We start from the raw sequence: 15,748 nt of genomic DNA, 5'->3' as shown, positions 1-15,748 counted from the left end.
CCTGGATGTTATCACGAAGCAGTTTGCGGTGCCGCTTTGCTCCGCCTTTGCCGAGTCCTTTGCCTCCTTTACCTCTTCCAGACATGACGCTTCTTCACTCAAATCACTGCTGAATGAGAAACGAGCTATTTCTGCTGCCTTTTTTATACAGCCCGCCCGGACCTGACTGAGAAAGTGACAGTGAGCGAGAGGCGGGGCGGGGAGGAAACTGAGTGACAGACAGAGCAGAGAAATGTCTTTCAGCCTCCAGCTCCGCCTCCCACTTGCTCGAACCGCCAATTCAAAAAAAAACTCTCAACAATAGAGCTCAGCGCAAAACTTCCAGACTCGGCCTTTATAGTCAAAGATAACAGAACCCGATTGCTTTTAAATAAGGATCTGTTACAATTAAAAGTTGATCATATATCCGCCTAAGTACAGTGCTTCCGATCACAAGTCACCCCGTTTCCACACACCTCCCCTCCCAGACGGATTGATCAGTTTACTAACACCTTACCCCAGCTGATTTAGAGAAACTCATGTATTGGGGTTTGAGTTGTGATTCGGGGTTTCTCGCCAGTATTCCAGTGTTAGACCCTCTCACTCTGAATTAGTGAAACGAGCATGAACTAAGAATGGACCGAACATATCCCCAGTTCCAGTGAGGCCGGGACATCCCTCTGTTTTTGTTGCAGAGAGTCGGGGAAGGGCTGAGTGTAGTGTTTGTCAGCGAGTCACCAGGGATCCTGCATTTACTTCCCATCATTTCTATGTGAAATGTGCACACGGCGGCGTGACAGGGGTCATTAGATCGGGGGAACAGCTCCTTCCTGAGAGATGTGGGTGGCTCTGAAAAGAGCCTTTGGGTTCAGATGTCTACAACTTTCCCGTGCAGTTTCACTTCGTTCCAGAGGCTGCTTTTTGAGCCTTTGCTGCTTTCGGCCTGGTCTTGCCCCTTGATGTTTGAACTTTCTTGAGCGCCTTTCCGCCCGTGGCACTCTTGGCTTTTTTGACCTTCTTTGCAGGAGACTTTTTCGGAAGCGCTGCTTTCTTCGCTGGGGATTTCTTTGGTGTTGCCGCCTTCTTGCTGGTCACTTTCTAGCCTGCTGCTTTCTTCACTGAAGGTTTTTTGCCTGCTCCTGACTTCACTTTCTTTCCCACATTTCCCTTGGTTCCCTGCTTAGGGATTTTGAAGGAGCCGGAGGCACCCGTGTCGCTGCTCTGCACCAGGGAGTCTTTGTTCACATTCCTCCTGATACTTTGCTTGATTTGGGTCCTGAACTTCCCCACATCCACACCGCTCCTCCCCAGAGCCTTCTTTATGGCGGGCAGTGAGGTCCCCCTGCGATCGGTGCAATCCGCCACAATCTTGAGGATCTTCTTGCTCAACGTGGGCCCGGCTGATTTGTTCCGGGGAGCCGCTTTCTTCTTCTTGCGAGTCTTGACTTGAGCGTCGGTGGCTGGAGGAGCCGCTTCGGCGGCTGCTGTATCGGTCATGTCCGGGACTCTGCACAAATTCTCTCTGTCAGTCAGAACTGGGTCAGAAATGAAGCTGGTTAGATGGGATTCTCTTCACAGGAGGGGTATTAGAAGGGGGTCTGTTCACAGGAGTGGTATTAGATGGGGGTCTGCTCACAGGAGGGTTATTAGATGGGAGTCAGTTCACAGCAGGGGTATTAGATGGGAGACAGTTCACAGGAGGGGTATTAGACGGGGGGGTCTGTTCGCAGGAGGGGTATTAGATGGGAGTCAGTTCACAGCAGGGGTATTAGATGGGAGACAGTTCACAGGAGGGGTATTAGATGGGGCTCTGTTCGCAGGAGGAGTATTAGATGGGGATCTTTTCGCAGGGGGGTATTAGATGGGGATCTATTCGCAGGAGGGGTATTAGATGGGGAGGGGCCTGTTGCAGGGAGGCATGTGCACGGCGGGGGAAATATTGCAGTGTAAATTAATTGCGGGGGTAGCTTTTCAGGGGGTGGAAGTGGAATTTGCATAAGGAAATAATTGGTTGCGGTGGTTTAGCGGGGGGATATTTTGCGGAGGGGAGGGAAATATTTACCGTGGGGGGGAAACAAAGAAAGAGAGAAAGTGAAAGAGAGACAGAGAAAGCAGAGAAAGTGAAAGAGAGAGACAGAGAAAGTCGGAAAGGGGCAGCAAAGAGAGAGATCAGAGGGAAAGAGAAAGAGAGGGACAAAGTTGCAAAGCGGCAAAAAAAGAGAGAGAAAGCAGACAAAAAGAGAGAGAGTGATAGAGAGAGAAAGCAGAGAAAGAGAGGGAGAGAGAGACAGTCGGAAAGGGGCAGAAAAGAGAGAGAAAGTCAGAAAGGAGCAAAAGAGAGAGAGAGAAAGTCGGGAAAGGGAGAGGGAGGGCGAAATTTGAAAAGCGGCAAAGAAAGAGTGAGAAAGCAGAGAGAGAGAGAGAGAAAATAGAGAAAGTGAAAGAAAAAGGGAAAGTCGGAAAGGGGCAAAGCAAACGAGAGAAAGCAGAGAAAGGGAGAGAAGGAGAGAAAGCAGAGAAAGAGGGAGAGAAAGCAGAGAAAGAGGGAGAGAAAGCAGAGAAAGAGAGAGAAAGTCGGAAAGAGGCAAAGGAAGAGAGAGGGAGAGCAAGAGAGAGAGAAACACAATGACTCAGAGAGACAGAGACTGAAGGGAAGAGACTGCGATTGAGGGAGAGAGAGATAATAAAGATGTGATACTCACCATCCCACAACGTCTGTGGTCCATTGTTTCACTCTAACTCCTTCCCTCCATCAGCTTGTCCATGGGGAACAGATCCTGGACAGAAGCATTGGGGTGGGAATTGGAGTAAAGGGTCAGGACTGGGACAGAGAGAGGAATTCAGACTGGACTCTCTCTCACACACACAGTGTAATCAATTCCAATTCACCTGGGCACAGAGACTGAGACACAGAAACTCACCTTCATAAACCAGCCGCATGGAAAGAAAGAATGGAGGCTGATGTTGTCCTAATGTATCCCAGAACCTGTCACTCAAAACAGACAGTCCACCGAAAATACAGCTTATCCAACCAGCTCTCAGTTTCTTCCATCTGGACACTCCCTCCCAGGTATGGGACATTCCAAGGTGAGTCTCTGTGTAAACAGGGAATGGGGGAGAGAGGGATATTCCAGCCATATCCCAAATGGATCTTTCCAGACAGAAACCTGTCTGTCTCTCTCTCGCTCCCTCCTCCAAAAACCTCATCAACAGTGCAGAAAAGCTGCTGCAATTTAAAACATGGAGAGGCCGGTTTGGATAATGGGCATTTAACACTCATTGCTCTAAATGGCTTTCACTATTCACCTCCAGTTTACAGAAAGTTCAGAAAATTACTGACAATGTCTCCCTGCAGTTACCTTGAAATTCTGGCAAAGAGTTTTTGCTGGAGATGCCTGTTTGACTGCAGTATAAACAGGCAGTTTTTATTCGGATTGTCAATTCCACTGTGTGACAAAGCCTGAAACTGGAGCCAAGTTAATGATGCAGCCAAAGGAACTTTTACAACTGGTGACATTTCACACAACAGTTGTGACCCATATTTACAGCTATATTTGTCAATGATTCTTTGTACTTTATTTAAGGCTGCTGTATTTATGTATTACCCTTTAGTAATTGGTAAACAAATCTTTCTTGACATTTACCACTTTAATGTTACAAGGGTTTACAAACCGGGAATTGGCCATTTAACACAAATTGTATGAAAGAGCTTCCACTTTTCAACTCCAGTTTATATAAAGCTCAGTGATAAAGACCTCCACATTCTGACAAAGTGTTTTTACTGCTGCAATAAAGTGTCACTTGTTTCCCTTTGCTTCCTGACTGTTTCTGTCCGATGCGTTCCTGGGGGATTCTGAGGGATTTTTGTTCATCGCGTGTCCAAATTAAGAAGGTTCCAGATCCTCTGCAGCAGCTGTCCTGGAGAAATTGATTGCAGTCAAAGTCTTTCCCTCAGTTTGGAGTCTTGAGGAGAGACTGTTTACACGAGCAGAGCAAAAAAAAAAAGGACTCGGTTGTGTGTCGGTAAGGTAAGGCTTTTTCTATTTCTCTTCTTGTTTTATCGTGTGATTGGTTAAAAACTTGGGAATTTAGAATAGTGGGAATGGAGGTTAAGGCAGTTGAATGTTCCTCCTGCAGAATGTGGGAGCTAAGGGTCGCCAAGGGTGTCTCTGCTGACTGCATCTGCGGGAAGTGCACCCAGCTCCAGCTCCTCGAGGATCGCGTTAGGCAACTGGAGCTGGAGCTGGAGGGACTTCGGATCATTGGGGAGGCGGAGGGGATTATTGAGAGGAGTTATCGGGAGGCAGTCACACCTCAGGTAAAAGAAGAAGGTAGATGGGTTACCGTCAGTGGAAGGAGAGGGAACCAGCAGGCAGTGCAGGGTTCCCATGTGACCGTTTCCCTCAACAACAGGGATACCGTTTTGGATACTGTTGGGGGAGACGACTTACCAGGGGTAGGCAATGAGATACAAGTCTCTGGCGCAGAGTCTGTCCCTGTTGCTCAGAAGGGAGGGGGTAAGAGGAGCAGAGCATTAGACATTGGGGACTCCACAGTTAGGGGAACAGATAGGAGGTTTTGTGGGAACGAGAGAGATTCACGGTTGGTGTGTTGCCTCCCAGGTGCCAGGGTACGTGATGTCTCGGATCGTGTTTTTAGGATCCTCAAGGGGGAGGGGGAGCAGCCCCAAGTCGTGGTACACATAGGCACCAACGACATAGGTAGGAAGACAGATGGGGATTTACGGCAGACATTCAGGGAGCTAGGGTGGAAGCTTAGAGCGAGAACAAACAGAGTTGTTATCTCTGGGTTGTTGCCCGTGCCACGTGCTAGCGAAGTGAGGAATAGGGAGAGAGAGGAGTTGAACACGTGGCTGCAGGGATGGTGCAGGAGGGAGGGTTTTGGTTTCCTGGATAATTGGGGCTCTTTCTGGGGTCGGTGGGACCTCTACAAACAGGATGGTCTTCACCTGAACCAGAGGGGTACCAATATCCCGGGGGGGAGATTTGCTAGTGCTCTTCGGGGAGGGGTTTAAACTAATTCAGCAGGGGGATGGGAACCTAAATTGTAGTTCCAGTGTGCAGGATGTTGAGAGTAGTGAGGTCAGGGATAAGGTTATAAGGACACAAGAGGGCACTGACAAGCAAGAGCCTGGTTTAAAATGTGTCTACTTCAACGCCAGGAGCATCTGGAATAAGGTGGGTGAGCTTGCAGCATGGATTGGTACCTAGGAACTCGATGCTGTGGCCATTTCAGAGACATGGGTAGAGCAGGGACAGGAATGGATGTTGCGGGTTACGGGATTTAGATGTTTCACGAAGAACAGAGAAGATGGTAAAAGGGGGGGGGGGTGGCATTGTTAATCAAGGAAAGTATTACAGCGGCAGAAAGGACGTTTGAGGACTCGTCTACTGAGGTGGTCTGGGCCGAGGTTAGAAACAGGAGAGGAGAGGTCACCCTGTTGGGAGTTTTCTATAGACCTCCAAATAGTTCCAGAGATGTAGAGGAAAGGATAGCAAAGATGATTCTTGACAGGAGCGAGAGTAACAGGGTAGTGGTTATGGGGGACTTTAACTTTCCAAATATTGACTGGAAATACTATAGTTCGATTACTTTAGATGGGTCTGTTTTTGTCCAGTGTGTGCAGGAGGGTTTTCTGACACAGTATGTAGACAGGCCAACCAGGGGCGATGCCACATTGGATTTGGTACTGGGTAATGAATCCGGCCAGGTGTTAGATTTTGAAGTTGGTGAGCACTTTGGTGATAGTGATCACAATTCGGTTAGGTTTACCTTAGCGATGCGCAGGGACAGGCATATACAGCAGGGCAAGAATTATAGCTGGGGGAAAGGAAATTATGATGCGATTAGGCAAGATTTAGGATGCGGAGGATGGGAAGGAAACTGCAGGGGATGGGAACAATCGAAATGTGGAGCTCATTCAAGGAGCAGCTACTGCGTGTCCTTGATAAGTATGTACCTGTCAGGCAGGGAGGAAAATGTCGAGCGAGGGAGCCATGGTTTACTAAAGAAGTTGAAGAGCTTGTCAAGAGGAAGAAGAAGGCTTATGTTTGGATGAGACGTGAAGGCTCAGTTAGGGCGCTTGAGAGTTACAAGCTAGCCAGGAAGGATTCAAAGGGAGAGAAAAGAAGAGCAAGGAGAGGACACGAGAAGTCATTGGCGGATAGAATCAAAGAAAACCATAAGGCTTTCTATAGGTATATCAGGAATAAAAGAATGACTAGAGATAGGTTAGGGCCAATCAAGGATAGTAGTGGGAAGTTGTGTGTGGAATCGGAGGAGATAGGGGAAGTGTTAAATGAATATTTTTCGTCAGTATTTACAGTGGAGAAAGAAAATGTTGTCGAGGAGAATACTGAGATACAGACTACTAGGCTAGATGGGATTGAGGTTCACAAGGAGGAGGTGTTATCAATTTTGGAAAGTGTGAAAATAGATACGTTCCCTGGGCCAAATGGGATTTATCCTAGGATTCTCTGGGAAGCCAGGGAGGAGATTGCAGAGCCTTTGTCCTTGATCTTTATGTCGTCATTGTCGACAGGAATAGTGCCGGAAGACTGGGGGATAGCAAATGTTGTCCCCTTGTTCAAGAAGGGGAGTAGAGACAGCCCTGGTAATTATAGACCTGTGAGCCTTACTTTGGTTGTGGGTAAAATGTTGGAAAAGGTTATAAGAGATAGGGTTTATAATCATCTTGAAAAGAATAAGTTCATTAGAGATAGTCAGCACGGTTTTGTGAAGGGTATGTCGTGCCTCACAAACCTCATTGAGTTTTTTGACAAGGTGACCAAACAGGTGGATGAGGGTAAAGCCGTGGATGTGGTCTATATGGATTTCCGTAAGGAGTTTGATAAAGCTCCCCACGTGAGGCTATTGCAGAAAATATAGAAGTATGGGATTGAAGGTGAATTAGTGCTTTGGATCAGAAATTGGCTAGCTGAAAGAAGACAGATGGTGGTGGTTGATGGTAAATGTTCATCCTGGAGTATAGTTTCTAGTGGTGTGCCGCAAGGATCTGTTTTGGGGCCACTGCTGTTTGTCATTTTTATAAATGACCTGGATGAGGGTGTAGAAGGGTGGGTTAGTAAATTTGCGGATGACACTAAGGTCGGTGGAGTTGTGGATAGTGCCGAAGGATGTTGTAGGTTACAGAGGGACATAGATAGGCTGCAGAGCTGGGCTGAGAGATAGCAAATGGAGTTTAATGCGGAAAAGTGTGAGGTGATTCACTTCGGAAGGAGTAACAGGATTGCAGAATACTGGGCTAATGGGAAGATTCTTGGTAGTGTCGATGAGCAGAGAGATCTTGGTGTCCAGGTACATAAATCCCTGAAAGTTGCCACCCATGTAAATAGAGCTGTTAAGAAGGCAAATGGTGTGTTAGCTTTTATTAGTTGGGGGATCGAGTTTAGGAGCCACGAGGTCATGCTGCAGCTGTACAGAACTCTGGTGCGGCCGCACCTTGAGTATTGCGTGCAGTTCTGGTCACCGCATTACAGGAAGGATGTGGAAGCTTTGGAAAAGGTGCAGAGGAGATTTACTAGGATGTTGCCTGGTATGGAGGGAAGGTCTTACGAGGAAAGGCTGAGGAACTTGAGGTTGTTTTCGTTAGAGAGAAGGAGGAGAAGAGGTGACTTAATAGAGACATATAAGATAATCAGAGGGTTGGACAGGGTGGATAGTGAGAGCCTTTTTCCTTGGATGGTGATGGCAAACACGAGGGGACATAGCTTTAAGTTGAGGGGTGATAGATATAGGACAGATGTCGGAGGTAGTATCTTTACACAGAGAGTAGTAGGGGCGTGGAACGCCCTGCCTGCAACAGTAGTAGACTCGCCAACTTTAAGGGCATTTAAGTGGTCATGAGATAGACAAACGGATGAAAATGGTATAGTGTAGGTCAGATGGTTTCACAGGTCGGCGCAACATCGAGGGCTGAAGGGCCTGTACTGCGCTGTAATGTTCTAATGTTCTATGTTCTATGCATTCGAAGTAGTTCAAGGAAGGTTCACTGGGCTGATTCCTGGGATGAAGGGGTTATCTTACGAGGAAAGGTTGAACAGGTTGGGTCTATACCCACTGGAGTTTCGAAGAATGAGAGGTGATCTGAGTGAAACATCTCAGGTCCCGACGGGACTGGACAGGGTGGATGCTGAGAGAATGTTTCCCTTTGTTGGGGAGACTAGAACTAGGGGACACAGTTTAGAAATTAGGGACGTCCCATTTAAAAATGAGCTGAGGAGAAATGTTTTTCTCTCAGAGGGGGGTCAGTCTGTGGATTTCTCTTCCCCAGAGAGCAGTGGAGGGTGGATCATAGAATATATTCAAGGCTGAGTTCGATAGATCTTTTACCAGTTAGGGAGTCAAGGGTTATGGGACACAGACAGGAAAGTGGAGTTGAGTTCACAATCAGATCGGCCATTGAATGGCAGAGCAGACACGAGAGGCCGAATAGCCTACTCCTGCTCATAATTCGTTTGTTCTTGTGTGTTCCATTTCACCAGACTGCCTCTATCCTCCTGAAGTCTGCTGCTAGTCCCTTCCCTTTTATTACATTGCAGATGACACAAACATTGGCAACATTGAAGTTATGCCCTGTAAACACAAGTCCAAGTCATTAGTATATATCAAAAAGAGCAGTGGTCCGAATATAAACCTCCACTGTATGCCTGCCTCCAGTCTGAAACAACCATTGTCCACTCTCTCAGCCAATGTCGTATCCACTCAGCCAATGTCCTTTTCATCCCTGGAGCACCAATATTGCTAACTGGTCAATTAGGAGACAGCATTAAGTCGTCCCCATGAGGACCCTGGTCCCAGACCTCTCTCTTTCCACTCTCCCATCAACATTCCCCAGGCAGGTACAGCTTGGATTAGATACAGAGTAATGCTCCCTCTCCACTGTCCCATCCAACAGTCCCAGGACAGTAACATCATGGGGTGGGTACAGAGTGAATTTCACTCTGCACTGTCCGAAACAGAGAGAGAGAGAGAGAGATTGAAAGAAATAGAGGCAGACACAGACAGACAGGGTGACTGAGAGTGAAAGAAGGATATTTAACATCTGACATAGGAAGATGAGGAGGCAATTTAACCCCTTGACCCTGTTCCAGCATTCAATGAGATCAGGGCTAAACTGTGATCCAGCTAACACCATATCTTCCACCTTTGCCCTTTATCTCTTAATCCCACTGGTTAAAAAAATCTATCTTTCTCATATTAAAAAATTTACAAGTGTCTCAGCATGAATTGCTGTTTGTGGAAGAGAGTTCCAAACTGAAACCACACCTGGTGTGTTGAAGTGTTTCTTCATTTCACTCCTGAAACCTTTTGAAACTAAGTTTAGATTTTTAGACTATGCCCACAAGTTCCTGACTGCGCAGCCAGTGGGAATAGTTACTCTCTGTCTACCCGATCAGTTTCCCTTATCATCTTGAAAACATTCATCTAATCACCCCATAACCTTCAAAATTCCAGGGATACAGAGTAAATCTCCAGCTACACTGTCCCATTAAACATTCCCAAGCTAGGCACAATGTTGGGTTTGACACAGAGTAAATTTCCCTCTACACTGTCCCATCACCCACTGAGCAACTTAAAGGCAGTGAGCGGACGGGGGCGGAGACAACCTGCTGTCAGCTCCCGGCTCGTTCTGCCTCTCTGTGTTTGTCTCTGATCTTAAACTCTCCAATTCCACTGAAATTCGGTACTGCAGAATGCCAGACTAGATCCTTCCTGTCTCTGACATCAGACTGCTTGCTATCCAAAAGTTTGTACTTGAAGTAAAGACTCCATTCTTGACTGAAACCCGTTTTATTGCTGCACTGATGGCGCTCTCTCCCCCGATCGCTGACATGTTCTCCACTTTTGGACGGAGATCTTGAAATCAACAAAGGAACTACACTGAATTCCCACTTTGGGAATGAGAAGGGGAGCAATGTGCTTCTTTGACTGGAAAATCTTGCTATTTTACACAAGAGGGACTCGGAAATCCGGCGATGAGACCGTTCCCACAAACACAGTGACATTAGACTAACCCGCCAGCACCTTTAATACACTCTCTCTTACACAATATTCACATCTACACATTTTCATGCCGAACTATTCGCTAAATGTAGAGTTCCCAGGAAAGGTTTTGATCTCTCTGCTGAGGTAAATAGACCCTTCAGCTCCACTCGATCCAGGCCCTTCAACATTTTGTACATTTCAATCAGATCTCCCGTCAGCCTTCTCTGTTCCAAGGGGAGCAACCACAGTCTATCCAATCTTTCCTCATAGCTGCATTTTTCAGTCCCGGCAATATCCTCGGAAATCTCCTCTGTACCCTCTCTAGTGCAATTACATCCTTTCTGTAATGAGGTGACCAGAACTGCACACAGAACTCAAGTTGTGGCCGAATCAATTATGATAAAGTTTCAGCATGCCCTTCCTCCTCTTGTATTCTATACCTCGGCTAATAAAGGAATGGATTCCATATGTCTTCTTAACCATATTATCGCCCTGCCCTGTTACCTTCAGGGATCTGTGAACATTTACTCCAAGGTCCCTCACCTCCTCTGCACCTCTCAGTAGTTTCCCATTAATCGTGTATTCCTTTTCATTGTTTGACCTCCCCAAGTGCATTACGTCACACATCTCCAGGTTGAATTCCAGAAAAGATCTGCCCATTGTGCCACATTGTAATCGCACGTACTTATCTAAAGTCCAAAATGACTTATGAAAAAATAAAATTACATTGTAAAATAAAATCTGCAGAACTCTCTACCAGTGGAGGACGATTCCACATAAATCATAGACAGCAAATTTCAGCCAAATTTTTATGAACCTCATTGTTTCCTTCTGACCAGACCATAAACATCTTCCACCAGTCCACAGCAATCCTCCTCGCTATGTCCCAAACGGCCAATATTGGTGTTGTCTACAAACGTCTTGATCGAGCCCCCCAACATTTATGTCCAAATTGTTCATATAGATCATCAAAAAAAGCAGGGGATCCATTACTGAGCCCTGTGCAAAACCATTGGAAACAGCCCTCCAGTCTCAAAAGCAGCCTTCAACAATTACTCTTTGTTTCCTCCCACTGAGCCAATTTTGCATCCACCTTGCTGCATTTCCCTGGATCCCATGAGATGTTATTTTTTAAAGATTCTTCATTTTCTGACCTTGTCAAAAGCCTTGCTAAAATTCATGTAGACACCATCAACTGCACTCCCCTCATCTATCATCCTTTTAAAAAATTCAATTAAGTTGGTATGTGCCTTTCTAAGTGACAGTTTATCTTGTCTCTCAGAGTAGATTCCAATAATTTGCCCACTAGTGAGGTTGTGTGTAACACACAGAACACAAAAGTTCGAGTGCATCAAGACTGTGTCCTCAGTACCTTGTTCTACGGCAGCGAAACCTGGACAACGTATGTCAGCCAAGAGCGACACCTCAATTCATTCCATCTTCGCTGCCTGCGGAGAATCCTTGGCGTCAGGTGGCAGGACCATATCTCCAACACAGAAGTCCTCGAGGCGGCCAACATCCCCAGCATATACACCCTACTGAGCCAGCGGCGCTTGAGACGGCTTGGCCATGTGAGCTGCATGGAAGACATCAGGATCCCCAAGGACACATTGTCCAGCGAGCTCGTCACTGGGATCAGACCCACCGGCCATCCATGTCTCTGCTTTAAAGACGTCTGCAAACGCTACATAAAGTTCAGTGACATTGATCACAAGTCGTAGGAGTCAGTTGCCAGCGATCGCCAGAGCTGGTGGGCAACCATAAATGTAGGGCTAAAGTGTGGCGAGTCGAAGAGACTTAGCAGTTGGCAGGAAAAAAGACCACAGTGCAAGGGGAGAGCCTGTTGTGTAACAGCTCTGACAACCAATGTTATCTGTAGCACCTGTGGAAGAGTCTGTCAATCTGGAATTGGCCTTTATAGCCAATCCAGGCGTTGCTTCACAAACCACTAACCACCTCCAGTCGCTTACCCATTGTCTTTCGAAACAAGGAGGCCAAAGATGACTTAGGTTAGACTGACTGGCCGGTAATTATTGAGTTGTAGACTGAAATGTAAGATTCGTTTTATCTCGAAAGATCCGCCTCTGGAAACAGACGTTACAATCTCATCTCTCACTGTTATGGTGCCAGAGACAGACACATTATTAAACTCAAAGTCCTGGTAAGTGTCAGAATTTGCGGTATACATTGCCCCAAATGTAACTTTCTCTGCCCTGTTGAACTCTCTGTAATCTTTCTGCTCAAACCCTTCGCTATGACTCTCAGTGACAGACAGTTTCAATCTGATTAAATTGATCTGTGACTGTAACTGTCAGATATTAACTCCTGCCCCATTCCAGCAAACACATCGACTCCCTCGGAGGATCACTTTGAGAATTCGAGCTAATGAACAGCAAACATAGTGCAGAGAATGATCTCAAGTTGAGCTTGGTAAAGGGGTAATCTCCCAGCTGGAAACCTTCTCTAATCTTGCCCACAGCCCCGGTTCCATTGCTCAAAATCAGATCAAACTGAACGGGAGAATGTTCCGATTGATTTTTGCTTCTCAAACTATTGGCGAATGCGGCGCATGCGCGGTACAGAGCCGCCCTCATCGCTGATTGTGAATGAGCGAATGAGCGCATGCCCGCTCCCCGACTCCAGCAAATCTGTTGAACGTCATTGACTCAGTGAGAGGAAAGAGTTTGTTTTTAACAGAGTGAATGGAGATATTACGGCCTCGGGGTAAGGCAACAAACAGAAATCTGCTTCCAGCAGCACATTGCTCTGGGACCCTGTCCGCAGTCTGGATCTGAGATCGCCTTTGACTCCGGGGCAAGTTGAGGGGGAGTCTCGGGCTGTTTCCGAGAGGCAATGTGGAGGATGAACGGATCCCGTAACATGGAGTGAGCGGCGGAATGAGAGGCATTTCTCGGCCTGCGTGTGCACTAGGTAAGTGAGACAGATCGTGGAAAAGCTGCTGTTGAACATCTTTTCTGTTTCTCGCTTCAGTTCTGTAATACATGTTCGTGGTTTAACTCCTGTTTCACGCTGTTTACTGTGAGTGTACAGTGAATATTGGAATCAAGATCTTGGGCTTACAGTTTCAGAATAAGGGATCTTTCAATTTGGAAGGAGGTAAGGAGGACCTTCTTCTCTCAAAGCGTCTATCCTCTTTGGATTTCCCTACCCCACAGAGCAATGGAGGCTGGGTTGTTAAATATATTCAAGGATGAGTTAAACTTTTGATCTACATGGGAGTAATGTGTTGTGGGAGCAGGCAGGATATTGGAGCTGAATCCATGATCAGATCAGCCATGATCTTATTGAATGGCGGATCAGTCTCTGGAGGCTGAATGGTCTACTCCTGCTCCTACTTCTTAGGATCTTATGTTTTAATGTCAGATGGAAATGGAAACCTGATCTGCCCAAACATCCCTCAGGTATTCCTAATCTTGGAGCAGTGCAGATGTTGGCTTGTTTATGGATGTCACTAAATTGTTTTAAATCGGCCAAAACACCTGGTCAGCAGGTGCTTAGATCTGCTGTGAATCAGACACTGACATTGTTTGTGTTTCTGGTGAGCATTTATGGTTTGGCATAATGATTTTTAATTGAAATGTTACATTAATCTCTTTTCTAGCTTCCACCTCCACTGATCTTCAGTTACAAGATATATTTTTCTTCCTTTCTGTCGGCAAATACTTCAAGGGAACAGAATGAATGTGATGATTCCCAGGCACAAGGAAATGTGCAGTCAGCTCCTTGAAACACAGAGTAGGGATGTTATCACTCCCAGAGGACATCAGTTAATTCCAGAGTCACATTAATCAGAAGCAGTCAAACTCTCACTGATCCCAAGTTCAGAGACACATTTTCAATCCAGCAATCAAACAAAGCAGAAGAGACAGACATTGTTTCCAATCCATTCCAATTCTGTACTGCTGAAAGTTAGGTACATCCATCGCAATTCAAAAGCACACCCACGGTCAGATTGAAAGACACTATATCAATCTTACAAGAGGGACACATCTTAGAGACAGTTAACTAGAGAGTGAATCGCACCCTCACATACCTGAAACTGTGTGCAGTTCTGGTCACCTCCGTACAGAAAGGATGTCATTTCACTAGAGCGTGTACAGAGGAGATTTATGAGGATGGTGCCAGGACTGGACCAATGCAGCTATGTGGAAAGATTGGATAGGCTTGGGCTGTTCTCCTGGGAACAGAGAAGGCTGAGGGTGATCTGATTGAAATGTACAAAATTTTGAGGGGTCTGGACAGAGGGGGGCGGGGTGATGGGTCTATTCACCTTAACAGAGAGGTCAGTGATGAGGGGGGCATAGATTTAAAGTGTTTGGTAGAAAACATAGAAGGGAGGTGAGGAATTTGTTTTACATCCAGAGGGTGTTGGCGGTCTGGAACTCACTGCCTGAAAGAATAGCTGAGGCAGAGACCCTGAACTAATTCATAAGTACTCTGGATATGCACCTCGAGTGCCATAAGCTGCAGGTTTCAGGACCAAACCCTCAAGGTGGGATTGGAATAGGAGGATCAGTTTTCGGCCAGTACAGACATGATGGGAAAAGTGGCATCTTTAAATGCCTTAAACTTTCTATGATTCTATGAAATTGATGATTACAAAATAAAACACATTCATATACAGTAAACAGACAGACACAGAGTGAAATACACATTTACAAATTATTGAAGAGTTAAAGTAAAGGTTAAAACCTCCTGCCACAGAAGGGAGACTGATAGCTACAGTGAAGAAAATCAAACCGCTCACATGCAAGAAACTGTCCGATAGAGAATAACACCAGAGCCACCTAACAGAGACAGACAGTTACCACGTAGAACCCATGGACACATACCAGAGACAGAGAGGGACAAAGAAAAATCAGATCTCCAAAAACAGAAATTGATAGATAGAAATAACACACATACTTGTGTAGTAGACATTGATAGCTGCAGAAAAAAAGAAAATATGCACAGACACACGCACACACCTATCAGGAACTGCAAGCTGAGGATTAAAACACACAGACCAAAAATCGAAAGATTCAGAGAAAAGCCCCATATCACAAACTGGAGTTTGAAAGATATAGAACTAACCCATACTAGTATGTCTTAACTTTACAGGTACAGCTTAAAAGTGACACTCACATACCAGAAGCCAACTGGTGCAAAGTAAAACTCACTTAGGAAACAGAAACTGACAGGTAAAGATCAAAAACCAGAATCATGTACAGAAAATGACAGGTATTGAATAAAGCACCAGTCACATATCAATCTGGCAGATGGTTGGGGAAAAAAAGAAACTCATTCATATTCCATAAACTGACAGGTACAGAGTAAAACACACATTCATATACTATCAATGGACAGGTGCAGATTTAACCCCCCATTCACTTATCAGAAGCTAAAAGGTGCTGCGTAAAGCACATAATCGAATTCCAAAGATTGAAAGATACAGAATAAACCCACATTCACAAACCAGAAACTGACAGGAACAGAACCCACATTCCATTCACAGAAACAGATAGGTACAGAACAAAAGCCACAATCACATCCCAGCAACTGACAGGGAAAGACAAAAACCTTCACACATTTCAGAAAGTAACAGGTGCAGAATAAATGCCACACTCATATATGAGGCACTGAAAGATACAGATTGAAACCCAGACTCGCATACGAGAAACTAACATTTAAAGATTAAAATCTACATTCACGTATCAGAAAACAGAAGAGGCAGTATAAA

At 45.8% G+C, this 15,748-nt stretch overlaps 1 protein-coding gene across 1 annotated transcript; it reads right to left on the bottom strand.

Annotated features, from left to right (window-relative positions):
* Positions 1-847: 847 nt before the first annotated feature.
* On the bottom strand, positions 848-1,476 carry LOC137362627 (histone H1.4-like). The gene is made up of 2 exons (XM_068026979.1): positions 1,239-1,476; positions 848-1,155 (listed from the first exon to the last, which is right to left on the bottom strand). Exons 1-2 carry the CDS (start codon positions 1,474-1,476, stop codon positions 848-850), a joined length of 546 nt encoding a protein of 181 aa, XP_067883080.1.
* Positions 1,477-15,748: the final 14,272 nt, after the last annotated feature.

Source organism: Heterodontus francisci, unplaced genomic scaffold (genome assembly GCF_036365525.1).
Source record: "Heterodontus francisci isolate sHetFra1 unplaced genomic scaffold, sHetFra1.hap1 HAP1_SCAFFOLD_452, whole genome shotgun sequence".
Taxonomy (NCBI): domain Eukaryota; kingdom Metazoa; phylum Chordata; class Chondrichthyes; order Heterodontiformes; family Heterodontidae; genus Heterodontus; species Heterodontus francisci.
This window is presented reverse-complemented; position numbering and strand designations above follow the sequence as displayed.